Source organism: Plectropomus leopardus, chromosome 14 (assembly GCF_008729295.1).
Source record: "Plectropomus leopardus isolate mb chromosome 14, YSFRI_Pleo_2.0, whole genome shotgun sequence".
In the NCBI taxonomy this organism is placed as follows: Eukaryota; Metazoa; Chordata; class Actinopteri; order Perciformes; family Serranidae; genus Plectropomus; species Plectropomus leopardus.
The window spans coordinates 22,865,255-22,885,244 of NC_056476.1; the positions used below are offsets into that span (position 1 = coordinate 22,865,255).

Sequence of the window (19,990 nt, forward strand, 5' to 3'; positions counted from 1 at the left end):
TTTTTTTAGAAATCTCACAGGTGAAGTTCGGCTTCACCTCTGTCTTCTGAAGCTGGTAGGGAGTCAGTCTTTTTTCCAGTGGGTGCTCCAGCGGGGTGGATGCCTGCTGTCAAGGGGAATTGGACACTGGCCTTTACGGTGAAGGACAGTCGCTCTAATCACAGCCACCACTTTGCTGCCCTTATACTCTGTGTTTGTTTGCACTGTCACCCCACAGACACATTCTCTGCATCGTGGGCCTCATGGTTGACTAGTCAGATGAGGTGGCAGCGGGGTCAGCCGTCCACACGACTGAAAAATGAGAGTGACATTCCAGCAGGGGCGAGTCAGAAGTGAGAACTGGCTGTAAATAGCTCACTGGACCTGGGAGTGAGGGGATCACAGGGTATAATCAGAGCGAAGGGACTGTCGATGTTCTTGGGAGTTATTTTGGGAAGCAGCTTGGTTAGATGTTGTACTGGAACCAGTCTGTGTCTCTTGATTTTAGCTTAGCTGGACTGGGAAACTCTCATGGAGACCAACAAGAAAGAGGATGAAGAAGATGACAGTGAGTGTTGGTTGGTTTGGGAGCTTTTAGGTTCAGTGTTGCCTTTCCAGGCTTAGGCCTGTGTCTGTGTTTGTGCTGGTAGTTCAGCCTGTTAAGGTTTCTGTCCTCCCCCAGCCTCCTGTTTTCCTTTTTAAAATGTCCTAAGAGTAATGTATAAAGTGCTTCAAGATTAGACTAGTTAAGCATATGCTCACAAAGTCTTTAGAAACTCTTAAGAACATCACTGAAGTTTTTTTAAGTACAGACCTTCTTTGTCTCTTACCCTTAGGCCCGAAATATCAGATGATCTTGTTGGTTTTACAGTTCAGATCAGTGGTTCTTAAGCTTTATTCAATAACAAACCCCCTTTAAAGTTTTTTTTCAACCATTAACCCTCAGACCAACACAAAACATTTTTGGTAGAAACTAGGGCTAGGTATTATTTAAGAAATTACAATACCAGTACCAATATCAGTATCCTTAAAGTGATATCAATACCATTTCAAATCTTCTTTTGATACCTTTTTTTTTCTACTTCTTTGGCACCAGACTTCTGTGCATTTTGGTGGCATATTGGCTAGCTGAACTGCTAATGCCATCAAATATATCCAGTCATATGTTGTGTTACATGGAAGAATGCATGCAGAAATTGGCTGTGAGGAAAACCATACAAATAGTCATTTTTTCTAGATGTGAGTGCAGAAAGAATGGAATGCAGATATTTTTTGATGGGAGAAGTTTTGATACCACTTGGTACTTTGTTAAGGATGCACTATATTGCATTTTTTTTTGGTGATAACCAGCTCTGTTAGAAACCCAAAAATGTGAACGTGAATGTTACTGCATTTGTTTCGGCAGTTAAAATTTTTGGCAGTTAATAAAATATAAACATTGAATATGAAATTAAAAGCTCACATTTAAATTTTTATTGAAATAATTATAGTGTAATTCTTATAGGAAGTATGGGTGACTAATAGTTTTCAATTAAGATTTAAAAAAAATCTTAAGGTAAAGAAATACTAGACAAAGAACGTACAACCAGACAAAGAAATACTAGTTTAGATGTATAGCCTAATCCTCATGCATTTACCATACTGCACATGATCACACTATACCTCAGTATGCAGGTGATATCACTCCCCCTTTTGTATAAAATGCTAGAGAGAACACAAATCATATTATGATAATATTGCAATTGTAATTGTCCCATACTGTGTGTACTAACTTTTCGTGTTGCACTTGGAAGCTGCAGTATACAACAGCATCATGGGAGGATGAAAGGCCTATCACAGGAGTGTAAACAGTATTAAGGCTGGTGGCTCTGTGATATATTACTGCATATATATTTCTGTCTAACCAGCATAATTCACCTTGAGATTCATTCAGACCCAATTTTCAGTGTAATACACAGTTACATAAGCCTCCTTTAGAGGAAAATTGAGAAGCTCAATGTTTTAGTAGGATGGTGCCAAATCAACCGTCAGTTGAGTCATGTCTCCTCATAAAATAAGTGGAGTTCTCACTGCTTTGTTGAAATGAGACCTACTTGTGTGCTCAGAATAGGTCTTCTAATATTGTTCTTGCCACAGGCCCTGAGGGGGAGATGACAAAGGAGGATGTTTCAGAGCCTGTTGAGGGACGAACTGTGCTGGGCTGGGCCTCTACTCATCAGCGGCCGGTTATCCACCAGGTGGCCTCTGCACCCATGCCCAGTGACTGTGGTGAGGACCCACACACATGCACACATTCAGTACATACGTGCAGTGGAGCTTTGTGACATTCTCACTGCACCAGTGAACAGACTGTGAAAAACGTACACGCAGCAGCTCTATGAATGGAATCTGAAAAATGTTCACGACCTTGCATTTAAGATGATGATCAGCTGACAACGTGCTAAAAACCTGATCAGTAAGTTGTGATTGCTGAGTGTTTTGATTAGTGTACCACTTGGCCAGACTAATCAAGATTCATGTGGTAATAATCAATGATGATGATGATGATTATGCTGACGGGATGAGATATAAAAGTTCTGAAACTGCACTCAATAACTATTCTGACCAATGATTCCAGTTTTAGGATGGCAGATATCTATTTCTTGCTCCTCATTTAGTATTATTATCATATCAGGGCATCATTTTCAATATAGTGAATAGTTAGACGCAGTTTTGATGGTGGATGAAGTGACGATGCATTTCTTACAGATTGATCTTTGAAATATCAGCTTTTTTTAAAATAGTAAACATGGTGGTTTTAGTTTTTTATTTTCTTATTTTTTAATCTTGTGCATTCCAGTGTGTTTGACAAAGTATACAACTTAAATCCTAGGTCTTCAATAGGTGGTCCGTGACCCCTATGGGGTCCTCAGAGTTACTGTAGGGGGGCTGCCACAATATTGTTAGATGATGATGATAATAATAATAATAATAATAATAATGAAGTCAGAAAATAAATCCTGAAAATACACATTATCCGAAACCCAACATATTAGCAAAGATAAATTGTCGTTTTAATAAACCCCATTTAATTTACAGTACACAACATGCATACACACAACATTAATGAAACACACAGCATAAACCCTTTGAATTCTGGATCGACATCATTTTTCTAGTGCTGCATTCAGATGCCTTTCACAAGTGTTTAAACCTTTGAACCCTGAGCAAATTGGTTTGATTTCTCTCAAAAACATAGGTAAAAGGCAAACTTAGCGAGAAATATCTTGCAAATTGTAAGAAATTGGTAGATTTAGAAAATAACTTCTTAAATAAAACTAGGGAAAGATGTCCAGAACACTAACTTTTCAGCAGCGTTTTCAGGTCATTTCTTTTTTTTTTTCCACTTATTTCCAGTTCATTTTCTTGTACTTTTTTTTTTTTTAAATTTTTTTTACAGATTTCTTGCTGATTTATGGGTAATTTTTTCTTAAGTTGCTTATTGCCTTTAAAAAAATATATATATATTTTTTTGGACTCTTTGCCTTTTTTTGAAAGGACAGTGAGAGAGAGAGGGGATAACATGCAGCAAAGGGCCGAGGCCGGAGTCAAACCTGCGGCAACAAGGACGCGGCCTGTCCTCGTTCTTGAAATAAATCAAGCCAATTTGACCAGGTTTCAAAGGGTTAACTGTTCGGCCTAAATCCGTGTGCAATTTTGTGAGCTAGCTAACGCTAAGTCACTGTGCAGCACTTCTCCATAACAGCTAGATGAACTCATTAGGAAACATTTACGTACTATTGAAACACATTTAGCTGTGTTATTATGTTGAGAATAAGAATATTCTTGTGAGCCACAATAGGGCGTTTTATAACTTTTTGAGCAAGAGACTCTATCACACCATCCACCTCAGAAACCAGTGGTGAAGGAGCAGAGGGTGAGGCTGGTGCATCCATGCTACAACTGCTGCTGACTTAGCAGCTACAGGCAATTGCAAATGAGAAAAGACCTGAAAATAGTCAGAGAATTGTCTCAAGTACAAGTCAGTTTTATCCATGTAGGAGGTCCCTGCTCCGTCTCTCTTTGAGTTAAGGCGTCCTTTATCTGAAAAACACTGAAGACCCCTGACCTCAGTGATTTATCTATTCCTAAACAGGCAATCGGTATATCAGCTGTAATGGAGTGCAGTGCTGACATACAATCAGTTTTTCATCTCTGAACAAAATGAATGAAATCATGTGGTTATTAGTCACACAAATGGCTCTTAAATTGACCCCCTCTTAAATGTAATGCAGTCGGTAAAGCAAAAGCAAAAGGTTGGACGCTGGTTAAATTATAAGCGTTGGTATTCACTGTGAAAGGCCAAGCCTATTTGTTTTCAGCCTCAGTCGAGCTCTCTAATGCTTCATTTGGTTCGCGGCATGCCATCCGCTGTCACATCTGATTTCATTCGCCTCTGCAAGCACAGCAAGGGCATTTCCCAAGATTACTAATTTGATTGAATCGATTGAGCAGTGTGTTGCAGAAAGTTAATGTATGTCTGTGCTGCAGAGTTTCACTTGTGCTCTCCTCACATGCATATACTGGTGAAAAAGAACATGAGGCTTTGGATTCCCAGGTTTAAGGTGAATTGCATAACAGTTAAAGCGTATCTGTCATTTTTGTCATCTCGCCACCTCCAGAGTTCTCCTTTTTCGACCCCAGTGAGCCGCAGTGCAAAGAGGTTCTTCTGGATCCCAGCACCACCATACCGGAGCTGTTTGCCGTCCTCAGGCAGTGGGTGCCCCAGGTTCAGAAGAACATCGACCTCATCGGCAATGAGGTGACGCCATCCATCATTTTTAACAGTCTGTATGCTCCGATACAAACTCTTCTCTGTTTGTACAAGTCACATTTCACAGCTCTGCTAATTGAATTATTCACAAGTCAATACAAAATGCATCACACAGAATGTGATAACTGAAAACACTCGAATACTTAAGAATAAAATAAACCTCTGCCAACCCACCCCCAAACCTCCACGCAGTGTTACACAAAATAGCTGCAATGCAGTAAGTTGTGCAGGGAAGCACTTGTCTCAAGGGTAAAAGCAGGAGATTATTTTCTCTCACTCTCACTTAATAACTGCTACCCTTGAGAAATAAATGCCTCGTTTCCATGTCAGTTTGCGCAACAATCCTGGTCCAAATGTAAAGATGAGTGGAGTTATGAGAGGCCCAGCTTGCTTGTCATTCATCAGATCAGTGCCCTGCCGTTTCACTTTATCGCCTATTATGTAATACTTCTGCACAGTGACACTGGTGGTCCTTAGTGACACACTGCAGATCTTGTCTTTGCACAGATCCTAAAGAGAGGCTGCGGTGTAAACGATCGAGACGGACTGACGGATATGAGCCTCCTGCACTACTGCTGCAAAGCCGGGGCCCCGGGCATCGGTTAGTATCACCAAGGGTGTTGAATAAACACTCTCGGCTGGACTGTAAAAGTGCATACACATGTTCTCTGTCTCGTCTGTGTGTTAGTTATCTTGCTACTCTGACCACTGAACACGATCCTGTATGAGCAGCAATTCATTAGCACTTCTTAAAGGAATACTTTACCCCCTAGGTGACCGTTTGTATATAATTTACTCACCCAATGTTGCATTAAATTTGTGTTGAAAACATTAGCTTCACTTTCAGTTTAGCTCGCTGTCAGAAAGGGCTGTACGTTTGGGAAGTACTGAGCGTATGACTGAATGATAAATGAGTCTTGGATTATGCTGCACAAGTTGCACGAAACTTTGTAAGCAGGTGGTATGATAAAGTTTTGCTGTTATTAAACTAAGAATTTCCACAGTTTTTTGAAACAACTTAGCAATATATTTGACAGTGCTGTACACAGGAAGGCCAAACATAAATGGAGATGCCTGACATCCATTACTCAGAGTCTGAGCTGCTCCCATCTGGCTGTCGATTTTTAGGGTCCTAAGAAACAGTCGGAACATTTACAGTCGGTCCTTTATTCCCTGTGCCATAAAGACCATGAACACAGAATGACTGTATCAGGGAACACAGCTATTTTGTAAAATGTGCTCTCTTTCATTATTTCTATAGCTTATTGCTCCTACCTGCGTGTTGCACAATTGTATTGTTTGAGCAAAGACAATCTAATCTAATCTAAATTCTTCTTTCACTAGAGGAATACAAGAAAAACATGTTGTACTTATAAATTCAATAGGGAAACACGTGATACGTAATTATCATACAAATGAGGGGTGAAGGATTGCTTGAAAACATCATCTGCAGAGATGACATATTGTCTGTTGACATACCTGTTTCCCTCCTGTGTTCCTCAGGTGATGCAGAGACAGCAGCCGGCTTTGCTCGGCAGCTCCTCGCCCTGGGTGCTGATCCCAACCTTCGCTCACGCTGGACTAACATGAGGGCTCTGCACTATGCTGCTTACTTCGATGTGCCCCAGCTTCTCCGGGTGGTGTTGCACGCCTCCCAGCCTGGAGGTGAGCGCAGAGCGCCAACCAGAGGAGAGGGGGAGAAGGTCACCCCGATAGACAGTACAGGGCAAACATTTCTATTTTCATACCCAGCTGCAGTGGCAATTAAGACTGCAGTAATGTATCTTTTTCCTGTGGTACACATACTGAGTTGCCAGCTTATTAGGTGCACCCACTGTAGTTTCATTCAATCCATTCTTACATCCCTGCAATGCAGCCGGACTTTATGATTCTCACAGTCAGTTCTGGTTGTACGTGTCACAGAGAAGTTTCATTATGTGATAAGGGTTTCTACATTGCAGTGGATACTCTGGTGTGTACCTGCTGGCATTGTATACAGGCGATGATGTTGCAGTGTGGAAAGACTTGGACACTAGCAGCAGTAGTTTACTGCAGATTGATTACATTTCTTTTAATTATCACTCATTTCACACGAGTATTGAGTCCAATTTGGAAAAATCAGCGCTCAGCAGATAAGGCTTTGTTGATGGTGCTGGAGCTTTGGCGAAACAAAGAATAACAGGAGAAGCATTGTGCACTGCAGTCTGTCTGAAAAAGGTTCCTGACCCCAAAGCTTGCCTCAGTAAATGAATACTGCACAGACAGGAGTGTGTGAATTTCTTTTCTGACATTACACACATATATTTAGACAAGTTACTGCAGAGCATACATTGCTGTTTAGATATCTTTGTTAACTCATGGGCCTAATGATGAATTTTTATTTTATGTTATTATTAGTAGCCATTTATCCATTTAGTATATCAGTCACATTTTGCCAGGGTGCTAAGGTCCTTTTTTGTAATAGATTATATTTTGTATAACTGTGTGCACTATATTTGTTTTCAATCTAGTTTATTTGTCAAGCATAAAAACACTGGCTGTCCAGCTTTCTTTGTATAGAAGTCCATGGTGTAAGTTGCTAGTCTGAAAAACAAATGAGGCTCTCTGATTGTAGTTAAAAAACTTTTATTAATACATAGATGGACCAATATGTTTCAACTTGAGCAGTTTCCTTCACGGTACAAAAATGCATTGGAGACAGCTTTTCAGTTTAAAAGTCACCAAGAGTCATAGTTGCACTGATTTTGTGTTCAGTTTAGCATTACTGTGCCTGTGATAGAGCACATGATGATTATCACCTCTGGCCAAACAGCTGGTCAAGCTGTGCTCTGTCTAAATGAACATGTGGTTATGATGCCTCAAATACAGGATTTACTGAGCAAATTCAGTAATATATGCATTTATACATGTGTTATATGTTATACATGTGTGGAAATATGAAATAATTACATAAACCCCATTCATTTCACCACAATTTTCATTGCATATCAGAAATCTGATTTTATAACAATGTAACGTGTCATTAGTGAGATCAGTTGTTTTGCTTGTGGTTATATAACAGTGGTTATTGGTTACTGGCCATGAACTGTGAAAAATTTGATTTTAACTATACATATACAGTACATATATTGTACAAAAAAATAAGTGTGGCTACTGTACAGGAGCTGATTAATTTGTGGTTGAATATTGTAGCAACATTTTAGATAGGGCAACATCACAGACCCTGAATGCTCACAGCATGCATATCCAAACACCTGAGAGACCAGAACGATAGTAAGGCCCACTTCACTTCAGCTAAAGTAAGGACCTCCTTTGGCCCTGATAACAGATACTGTAGCAATGACTCAACCAGGGACCTGGAGCCTGTTTACTGATGCAGGTTTGCTGGCATATTGGAATAACTGATGTGTTTTTTTTCCTATCAGCCCAGTTTTTAGGTTTTGAGGTTCTGGGTTTTACTCAGCAAATCTAAGATAACTAAGTAAATCTGATTCATAGACAAAAACTCTATTGTCACAAGTTCTTTCACATTAATTTACTATGGTACTTTGTCTTCTGGTCTATTCATTATGCACCTTTAAGTTTCCGATGTTAAAAACAAAACAAAAAAAAACTGCTGTCCCAGCACTGATGATCATGTCAAATTAAGTCTGGCATGTCTTGCTTTGAATCTCCTCTCAGTAATTTGTTTGAATACAACATGTGATGGAGGTGATGTTAATGAAGCAATATTTACTTCATCTCTACTTGGGAAGGATTTAATTTTTTCTTGTTCAGTTTCTAAATGTGAGGTAACTGCAAGAAAATTGTCTATCCCATCAATCATTTTGAAAATCCTCCTGATTGCCCTTTTTTTTGTAGAGGTAGATGCCACCTGCAGTGACTTTGACTTTGGCACCGCCCTGCACATCGCTGCGTCCAACCTGTGCATCTCAGCTGTCAAATGTCTCCTGGAGCTCGGAGCCAACCCTGCTTTTAGAGTAAGTAACATTGTTCTCTCTCTTACATAAAATCGTGCAGTTTTGACCAAACTGATCCTTTCATCCAAACAATTATTACATGTAATCCTGTTCTCCTTTTTAGTATTGTAGTTGTCTACAGAAAGGCAGGCATTTAGCTTCAATATGAGATACTGAACAATCCTAATTAATTTCTGTACTTAACCATCATGACAGCAGGCCTTTCTCCTGACACCCTCTTACATTACAAGCCTGCAGTGCTGCCGCACGAAAAGGTTCTGCTGTCTTTATCACAGATTTTCATAACTTAGAAAAGGGTACAGTATAGTAAAAATTCTAGGAGGGTATCACGACACACAATTACTTGTAATGACTTCATATTTCTCTTTCTCAAATGGAAAAACATTTTTTTTTTCTTGAGCAGCTTTATCAGTTCATTTCAGTTCAATTAAAATGTTTTTTTTTTAAGTTTCATTATTTATACAGTATATTTTAGTGTGGCAAGTTTTTCATATTTGTCTGTCCCCTACCTATATCTTTAAAGGGTAACCAAATACAGTACTAAGATTACTGACTGCTAACGATTATTTGTATTATTGGCTATACACTTAAAAAAATAAACTGATTAATTTGATTAAAAATAAATGTACTGTGTATCTGAAGGTGACATCATTAGTTTGCTTAGTTTGTCTAGCCATCCCAAACCTCACAGTATCAAACAAGTGCCCTCTTAAAATTGTATATAAAACAATAAGTTGGCCTATTAACTTATTACTATAAAGTCACCTCATATAATGCAGTCCTAAAAATGAAAAGCTGTTATGTTATTGAACTTTTTCACAGCGTTTTAACAAAAACTGAACGTCATAAACTGAAGTTGTTTGTTTTGCAGCTATTGTATTGGATTTCATTAGACTGTGGGTGTTCGTGATACTGCTCCCGCCCCCTGTATTTACTCACAGATGTCATCTATCAGGACGCACTGGAAATAGAAAACTCACTCCCACAATTTTCCCACCATCAAATTTTCAAAGCCTCTCTTATGCGATGTAATCCGAGCTCCTTTACAGATTTGAATTGATTTGGTGGAGACCTTTGCAAAAGAAACTCCTTATGCTCAGTTAAAAAACATAACAGATTGCAGTTTTTTTATTTACTCTCTCAGGCCTCACATTTATACCATTTCAAATATTCAGTCTTTCTTTGCGTATATTTACTAAATCAGCTGACAGATAACACCTAAAAGGCAACTGCTTGCTATACAAATTTCCCAGACATTTTTTGCACAGATTGCCACTGGAACATCTCTCAGTGCTCAGTCTGTGTGCCTTGTGCCTCTCAGTCATTTAAAGCCTCGGTTGAGGGGTTTGCTGGCAGCCCTGATCAACTGTTACCTTGAACTGAAGGTTGTTCAGCAGATTCCCAGTAGATGGTGATGTGGCATCAAGACTCTACGCTCTGTTGTAGCGCATATATCAAAAATTTCTACCCATACTAGAATGTGCATGTCTCAATGTGCCATTATTATCTTTATATTAACAAAAGGATTTTTCCGATGCAGTAAAGCTGTGTCTGAACAGAAATCGGTGCCTGTGCTTTGTATGCGCTAATTTTCCCACTGGAGGTCACCAAAGCACTGCACACCATAATCCAATAATGTCCTTGCTTAAAGAGGAGTGCAGAGGCTCTGTATCTTTTAATGTGTGATTGTAAAGCTCAGGCAGCATGTAAAATGCTGGTGCATATGAACCCACTGTCTTTTTAACCCTTCATTTAGAGATCTTCCATGTTATAAGAATTGATACTTGTTCCTAACCATGCCAAGCAATAGTGAAAACTCCATTTAGGAGAGATTATTTTTCTGGCTGCTTTGTTATTTAAGGTTTATCAAGTCTTTCCTGCTTCCAATTAGCCCCAGTGAAATGTTGCTTCTGCTACACAAGTGCTGATATTGCCATTTCTTTTTATTCCCCCAGTAGTCCTCTTGATCATTTTGAAAGGACCAGTATGTTTACTGTGACCTAAGCCAGTAGTTTAGGTACAGATCACTCATGTGGGTGTGTGAAGTCATAACATTGAGTAAACTAATTTGATCATTACCCAAGAGAGTACACTGCAAAATGCACAGACACACAAAGAAAAGTGGCTTGTGTGCAGTACTTTTATATATAAATGAACATCTGTTACATTCAAGCCAAACAAGATCACACAAAGCTGATTAATCCTGTCACAGCCAGGGAAAGCTCTCAGTATACCAGAGTTTTGGTGTTGGATGTTTGTAGCGACTTTTTCATGCAGGCACACTAGCAGGGATGCATTTTCAGCCAAACAGCTAGTACTAAAAGGGGGAGAGATTAATTTTGTTTTCATTTTATGTTTGATTTGTCAGTTTTTGTTATCTTTTCTGTTTGGCACTGCGCTGCTTTCTGTACCTGCGCATGATTCTGATGTTGTTGACAGTTAGAAAGGCAGCTAGGAGTATGTCTGAAGCTGTCACCCAAAATTCTGAGAATCGTCCAAGAAAGGTTTCTTGAAAGGATGCTCCAGATAAAGAAAGAAACTCTGCATTCAGAGGAAGGATTAAAGTCAAAAAGACTTGAAGAGAGTGCTCCTGGGGGTTGGGGAGATGTGGCAACTCACCTGCAGGCATACATTATAAGCATGCGTCCACAGTGTCTATGTTTACATGCATACTAATTATTCCAAATTGACAATATTCTGAATTTGATGCAGGTTAAGTAAAAAGCATTTTCCATTTAGATATTCCAAATAAGGTCTTTTTCCAAATTCAGCATTTTTCGATCAAGAGATGTGGGAAGTTATGTTATTATTCATGTTCAAGTAGCTTTATAGGGCATGTATACAAGTGCATTCAGAATATACTCCTCAGCTGGGTTTTTACTGCAGTTTGTGGCACATGTCTCTTGCCTGTTAATGGTCATGGATAAGTTGTACACAAACCAACTGGTTAACAATTTGCAAGGTCATGGGAGAGATACATGTGCAAAAGTAAAGCCAACATTTCTGGTCAGAAACATACCTTCTTTTTTGTCATTGTCTGCATGCTGTGCTATGTAACCTTCATATCTTGTCCTTTTTTCTTTTTCTTTACTAAAAGCCTAACTAGGGACAGGAGGTAAAAACTAGTAATAGCTATAATCTCTATATGTGAAACATCAGTTACTACAGCATGCTTGTAACAGGCAGAAGCTCCACTATGTTAATTAGCATTGTCCCTAAATAACCTATTAAAAATAACATTATGAAAGACTTGCATATCACAGGTTTCTAGATTTGTGCAAATATTGCAGCGCTGACCTTTTCAAGAAGAAAGTTGAGGGAGTAAAAGGGGGAGAATGTGTTTGTATGGTCCAACAAATCAACCACTGGTAGAAACTTAAAAAAAAAAGTCCTATTTTGATGCAAAGAAGCAAAATGACAAGCGGCTTCAGCCGTTCCACTTTTCCATCTTTTGACATGATTAACAACATGTCAGTTCATGTTATTCGGTGAATGCACGGCTGCATGTAAACGCAATAGTAGAGGGATATTCTTTTTCATTGGCCATATAAACATCTTAGTAGAAAGGTTGTCTTTTTTTGGATTAAGGGCAAAAACCAGACTTTTTTGTGCATTTAAATGTACTCTGTATTTATGTATTTACTCACTGCCAGAGGGGGAGACAAAAGTTCCACACTCCAGCTTTAAAGATACACTATGCAGAAATTGTCTACTACTTTTTTATAAACAGTATCGCCAGTATAAATGAAAGCTAACCACATATTCACTCCACTTGCCATTTTGCCTCCTTGTATTAGCTTTATTTTTGTTGCATCTTCATGGATGTATGCTGCTTACTATGAGGCTACTACTTTGTCCTCACCTGCACTCTGTGTGCCCAGGACCGTCGCGAACATGGCAAAATAGGAAGAAAATAAGAGAATACAGTCAGAGGGCAGGTTCTGTGCAGATATATACACCACCACACACTTTTCGAGGGTCATAAGTGATGAGTGAGAGGGATTACTTTTGTATGAGTGTATACTTTTTTTTTAAATCCTGCATAGTTTATCTTTTAAATCTATTTTCCTTTGGAGTAAAGGTCAGACTTGGAGATGGTTTATTTTGATATTTCTCTTCTCCTGTTCAGGAGAGCTTCGTCACAACTAACCTTGAATTTGAGCAGTGGAAAGTTTGTTTTTTTTATAAGGATGGAAAAGTAATAAAATACTGCTTCTCTTACCACAAATCTTGTGCCATAATAGTTGTGGCAACTCATCCTACTTTAATTTAGTGGCAGGTTGCTGTAGTGGATTGCTTACTTGACTGTTTCACTTTTAGATTTGAAGTGAGACACTGGTACAAGTCTGTTAGTGTGTGCTGGATTTTTGGTGGGTAGAGTAAAGTTGTCTCCATCATGTTTTGCCAGCAGGTACAGCTCCCATGAGGTTTATACAGATGCTGCAGGCGTTGTCGTTGACTTACGATGTCTTATGACTTTGTAAGTAAATAGTTCAATAAAAGTTCATTCCTAACAGCCATGCATTTTGGGAGGAAATCCTTCTTTTACTTAAACTAGATGCCTCTTTATTCCATAGCTGTGTTTGAGGTGAACTAAGATAGGTAAAGCTTACTGCTTGGTATACAACTATACATCATGTGGATGAAGACATGTGGTTTGTAATTTTAAAATTGTAAAATTTCCTAACTGTCAGATTACTTACATGACAGACTGGGTTGACTGGGTTCAGAATATACCATAATATCATTTTCAATCATCCTATCTTTTGACAGTGGACAATACAGTAGCAGATAAGTAGAGCCTCAACAGTGTTGACAAAAACTGAACATTATCTCCATAAAGATAGGATTTATCCCAGGGCTGCATAATTGTATTTTTTGTAATTGTCCAACTATAACTCATAACTTGGCTTAAATATATTATAATATATAATGTCTTTCTATTTACCCTATTATTGTACTGAGTCGATGCCAAGTGTATATTAAGAGTGTAATATTGCAAATACCATATGACTATTTTCTTTAGGGTAGATTTCAAGAAAATGAAACATATGCTCTAACTACCATTGTCGGTATGACTGTAGATTTAATATTGGAAAGGACATGCAGGAGAGTTTGGGGTCCTCTGCACTAATTTGTGCCTTTGCTGCATTAATTCATGGTGTTAATGTCTTTACTTTTTTCAAAGTAAAAGTCCTCCTCTACTGTAGCATCTGTGGTTCAGAGGGAGAGCAGGTTGTCCACTAATCGTAAGGTTGGTAGTTCAAACCCAGGCTCCTCCAGTCAATATTTTGAAGTATCCCTGAGCAAGATACTGAACCCCAAATTGCTCCTGATGGCTGTTCCATCAGTGTGTAAGTGCGTGTGAATGTATGAAACAGTAAGTAACAGGTGGCACCATGTACGGTAGCCTCAATCACCAGTGTATGAATGACTTGAAAAGCAGTATACAAGTGCAGGTCCATTTGCCATCACTTAAATATTTATTCGGGGGTACAAATCTAAACCCATAAACCCCATGTATGGCTGTTATGTAACAAAGGCATTTGTCTCATATCTGCAAGGCTGATGAATAGGTTAAATATTGTAAAAAAAAAAAAAAATAGGAAGAATTAGAATGATTTCAATACTCACTCAAAAAAAAGAAAAATAAGGAAAATCCACATTTTACTAAACATTTCTTTCTGTGAACATCCCTGTGAAATTGTGCCTCAAAAGACTACACACAGAGCGGCACACATTTATTGAAGCCACTGTTGCAGATTATGTGGTTTGTACATTGGCTCGGTGTTACATGTGAACAACAGGCCTTGGTAATCAAAGACAAGCTCCTTTTTGATGTTTATCAAAGACCAGTTTTATTATTGCTGGAGGGAATGGCTAATGCGAGTGCGCCCCAGTTACTCCAGCACAGTAGAGCAGACAGAGGTTCCCTCGTCTGTCACACGGCTTCCTTCTACCGTCACTTCCCCTCGGGTTTGCTGACTCAGTCTGTCTCACCTCTCACTGACTTTACTCTCTTTGATTCACTTGACTAAACTTCCATGTTGTGTGCCTGCAGATCAGCTGCTTTGAAACACACAGAGGGGGGTTTTAGTTCTGGGAGCAGAGATGAGATTAAAGATTCTGTTAAGCCCAGTGTCCTCATTATAGAAACGATAACTAAACTTTTCCAAAATGGCAGCAAAAATAAAAGTTTTTCTTTTTGATGTCCTAGCAGCCTGTCATGAGGTTGATACCACACTTGATATTTATCAATATTGATCATTTATATTACGTTTAGGAAAAAAAAGAGAAAGTTGGATGGATTTCACTTCTTGTTCATCATTGTATCATTGATCTTATGTGCTTTTTCCTTGTCTCTTCTCACAGAATGAAAAAGGGCAGTGCCCAGCAGACGTGGTGCCTGACCCCCTCGACATGCCCTTGGAGATGGCAGATGCAGCCGCCGTGGCCAAAGAGCTGCGGACTTTGCTGAGACAGGCTTTACCCAGACCCAGCTCCCCTCTGCCCCTCACACTGCCAGCCCAGTCCCTTCCTGTTCTCTCGGATAAGGCCAGGATACAGCTCGCCAGCATGGGGATCCGACTAGGTGACCGTGTGGTGATCGCTGGACAGAAGGTGTGTGGTAGGTCACTATCAAAAGGCAAGAATTATCATTAATAATACCTTCATTAATCCTTCAGTGGTTGTATTTAAGTCCTCCTCAAAGCTGTGCCAATATTTTAAATCTATTATATTTTAAATCCTGTCCTTTTTCTTTTGCCATATAATAAAGTGATACTATAGAGGAATGTTTCCCAACCTAATGATTAGCTGATTCAAAAGAGCGCACACATCTGTAGTTACAGGGGGAATGTCTGTGAAAAAAAACTAATGTCCAGCAGCAGTGAGAGAGGGCTGCCATTATTACATTCTACTCACTGTGAAAATGTGTCGCTCATCTTACAGAGCTCTCTCATTTCCACTGCACAAAAACCCGCTAACACCTTCTAACATTTGGCTTTTTAATCCAATGGAAGAGTGTACAATTGGCATTCACACCCGGGTCAAATGGCTCTGCAGTAGTCATGAGTTTTTATCGCCTCCGGCTCTGATCAGCATTGATCGAAACACAACACCCTGGTGAACATGTAAATTTAAGCTCCTTAACTGGCGAGATGCAATGACCTGCCACCACTAATTACTATCCATCTTCACCTAAGCAGCGCAACATCAATTCAAAACATCAATTCAAATCAGTCTACGCCAAGTTTGAAGAAGAGACTGAATAAGTAAGAGAAAAGTAAAGAGAAGTAACTATCATAAAGTTTTCACAGGCCTCTATCCATGCTGTTCTCTACTGTTTACCTGTTGGCCGTTCGTCTGTGATATCGAACGTTACACACCAAAAAAAATAACACACACATGCATACTCATCAGCTGCAGAGCCATCTACACAGCTCTGCTCTACTGGCAATGAGAAAGCAGTCAAAAGCCTATTTTTAGTGGGTCTGTCTGTGTTTAAAAAACCTGCGTGCATGCGCTAATTTTAATGGGAAAAGCAGTTAACAGTGAAAATGTATCGCTCATCTAACAGAGCTCCACACTCCATTTGAAGCAGTGATATCAGATACTTAAGCAAAGTAAGACTCTGATCAGACAGGCCATGTTTAGCAGCTTGCCCTGTCTTTCTTTAAAAATATTTTAAAATTATTGTCGTAACCACCAATAACCACCAGGTAACCACCTAATTGTGTCCTTAGCTTAAATGCTATTTTGCTGTGAAATAATTAGATAGTTAACACTAACCATGTACAGTGTTCCATCATCTGGTTGTTATTACCACCACAGAAGGTCCACCTTTCAATTCATCTGACTGGACAATGGGGAAAAAACAGTGATGATGCTGGTCCCCTTCTCGCTCTTAGTTAAGTTTTCCCAAATTGAGGCGTCGAGGGTGCTCCTAAAAACACAAGGTAGAGGAGCTACATGCCTATAAACATCCCAACCACAGCAAAAATGCAAGAGATAACAGGCGGGGGGCAATAAATACACTGCCATCCACTTTTAGGGGGGCATAAGTGGGTGATTTAGAGAGATTACTGTTGTATGAATCTGCTCTACACATTGTTTTATTCTTAGGAAAATCCTGCACAGTATATCTGCAAATGTGGAGAGGTTCCTACAATTGACTGTTTGCTAAGTGCTGCCCTTCAAACGTAGATTAGCCATTCATAGCATAGCATTGGCCAGCTCTGAAAAGGGTCGGATAAGTACAGGGCTTTGCTCCAGAGACTCTGCCGCAATAGTTTCAGATTTCTTTCATTTTCAGGCTGGTTTTGTGGAATTCAAGCTAAATGTTATAATAATACTTGTTAACTGAAGATTGGAAGGAGATATACATTTCACCCACATTCCAAAACCAAAATCCAACCCTGGAAAGTGAAGGGTTAGATAGCTAGCAAGGTAGTAATGTTACACATGATTTGGCTTCTTTTTTAATGATTTCAACAGTGAATAAAGAGCTACTCTGCTGCTTTTATATTGGAACAGTGAAGGGAAACAACCAGCTGTGTGTCATCGCAGTGAGTGCAGATTAACAGTGTTTGGCCTCCCCCAGAGCTTCCCACTCATCCGTTGATAGAGGTCCAAGAGCTGGCGGCATGGGCGGAAGACAAACATTTGTGATCTGGAGGCCTTCGCTTCTAACTGTCTTCGTCTCTCTAACCTGCTTTCACCACTGAGTGAAAGACACAGAGCACTGGGCTAAACTGGAAGCACACAGGCTGACTGAACCACTGGTCCTGCAGTTATACAAATGTTCAAATTAACAATGTTTTTCTCTGTGTATTACTACAGAGGCAGTACAGGAGGGGGAGCAGACACACTAATGCACACACAGCACAAATGTGCACTCAGAGGCACAGAGCAGATTTGTGCATCAAATGGCTGTGGTTGAATTCCCGCCCTTTTTTCAGAACTGGAAGAGAATGCACTGATCTTTCTTTCCATGGGATTATTGATTGAATTGACATATCTTACAAACACCTACTGTAGTCTACTAACAGTAGCACATGAATTTAAAGTGCGCTGCATAAATATCACGGAAAGCAATGACATAGAAAGATACACAAACGGTGTCATGTCAGTAGCCACATCACACCAGTGGCATGCAGCTGTGCAGTGGTTTATCCTTAAAAAAATTAGGCTTTGGCTAATGTTTTTTTTACAATTATTTCAGCCTTTGACCAAGAAAAATAGTTTCCAGTTGCTAAGCAACACCCTGCTGGCATCCTTCCAGCGTTCAGGGTTATGTCTGACAGATAGAAGTTGATGATATGCCAGAATGAACTGAGCATGTTCAAGTTCATCCAACTCAAAACTGTGATTCTGATAAATGTTTGGTAAGAGTGTTAGTTGTTTTAAAATGCTCAAACTCTTCCTCTTTGCCTGCTGATCATCCTCTTCTCTTTGCTGTGATGGTTCGTTCTCTGTAACGGTGAAAAGTGCAATTAGCTCAAGTGTTGGAAAACTGATAATGTATAAACAAAAGGGTACACTGAAGTAATCACATTAGTAGTGTTATTCTACTCTTGACCAATCACCCTGTAATCACCCTATATGTTTTAACAATTTCTGTAAAGCCTTTGAAACCTGCAGAGATATCACTTTTCTTAAGCTGCTTAAACATGCCTTTCACAATTATTTAAAACTTTGAACCCTGAGGAAATTGGTGCGATTTCCTCCTTACAAAGAAAAAAGGAAATGAGCAACTTGGCAAGAAATGTTCCACAACTGCAAGAAATTTGTGGATTTACACAATTATTTTTAATAAGCCAGGGAAAGAAAATTTACCCATGAATTTAGGCAAAGAAATTCATCAAACAACCAATTTATTTTTGCCCAATTCCTTCCTGTGATGCAAAGAAATACTTTATTGTAGCTGCTCATCCTCACCACCCAACTTCGGTGTGGTGGTGTAAGCCATGTGTAATCCCTTTGACAATAAGCGCTCTTTGAAAGCGTTGGAGATTTAGCCCCATAGGTCAAATAATTTACAGTTTTGTAACTATGTCGACGGCACAGTTGGACTTTGACAATTTGCTACGCAGTGCTCTTGCTTCAAAATGCAATGAAAACCCCAGAAATCCGTGCAAAATTTCACAAAAACTGGCTTTTTTTCCCCCAATGACTGATGTGTGCCTTTAGCCATCAGGCTGACCGCGCAGGCTCAGTCCATCCTGAATTCGCTGAATGATCCAACAAAGCAGGTGAAAGAGACATCCACTGTTGTGCCATTGGCACAAAATCACCAGACACCACTGTTGCAGCCGTTTGTGCTTCAAATTAATGAGTACGTGCTCAGGTGCTCAGTTAAGCAATATCCGTGACATCCTTTCTCTCATCACTTGCAGCTGACTTTGCACTTAACACTGACATTTCCAGTCTCTGCCAGAAACCCCAGATACATGAGATTAATGTGACCAAAAGTCTGGAACTATTTGGGCAGATGAGCTCAGCAAAGTCTGAGGTTACTCCAATCCTCAGTGTGACTAATTATAGCGCTCATCTTTGCAGCTGCATCACTCATACTAAACACCGACCCCTGTGTCCATTACACTGCCTGCAGACACCATCTCTGTCTCTGCCTGTATGTTGTGTCCTGGTAGTGGCTTCAAATATTATCATTTGTGCACCAACATAGGTGAGGAAAAAAACGTGACCATGGTTTTCCATCATTTCTGTGAAAAAATGAGGAATTCTCTGCTCTTCTTGGAAACGGCTTTTTCCACATTCCTTCTTCAAACCTTGACACATTGAAGTTTCCCTATGTTAGGCTCTACTCTGTGCTTTTGGCCCTGGCAACAGTTGTCGTACACTGTCGTCGAAGTGTGTAGCAAGATAACTACCAGAGTAATGAAAAAAAAGGCCAGATAATGATATTGGTAATAGTACTTAAGGGAAATGAAGTTAAGTTTCATGTCAGCTCATAGACTATAGACCCCAATAATACAGTGACCACAAACCATCCACATTTTTAAACATGAGCTTGTTGGCGACATTGTTCATGATTCATGATTTTCGGGACTTATGTTCAAATGATGAATGTGTCCAATTGCCTTTGCAGTCCTTTGGCACAGCTGCTACCCATTGCTCTTTATTCAAGCTGCTTTTTATGCCTCCGTGCCAGCGATAACTGTGGCTTGAGGCATTATGTTTTCAATTTTTTTCAAAT

General features: G+C 39.6%; 1 protein-coding gene across 1 annotated transcript in view; it reads left to right on the forward strand.

Annotated features, from left to right (window-relative positions):
- The first annotated feature begins 445 nt into the window (after positions 1–445).
- LOC121953616 (CAP-Gly domain-containing linker protein 3-like) overlaps positions 446–19,990 on the forward strand; it is a 40,921-nt gene continuing 21,376 nt past the window's right edge. Inside the window, exons 1-7 of the mRNA XM_042500799.1 lie at positions 446–547; positions 2,116–2,247; positions 4,641–4,780; positions 5,300–5,393; positions 6,296–6,457; positions 8,654–8,772; positions 15,145–15,393. Coding sequence (XP_042356733.1) covers positions 511–547; positions 2,116–2,247; positions 4,641–4,780; positions 5,300–5,393; positions 6,296–6,457; positions 8,654–8,772; positions 15,145–15,393 — 933 coding nt within the window. The 5' untranslated portion in view covers positions 446–510. The remainder of the gene's footprint in view (positions 548–2,115; positions 2,248–4,640; positions 4,781–5,299; positions 5,394–6,295; positions 6,458–8,653; positions 8,773–15,144; positions 15,394–19,990) is intronic.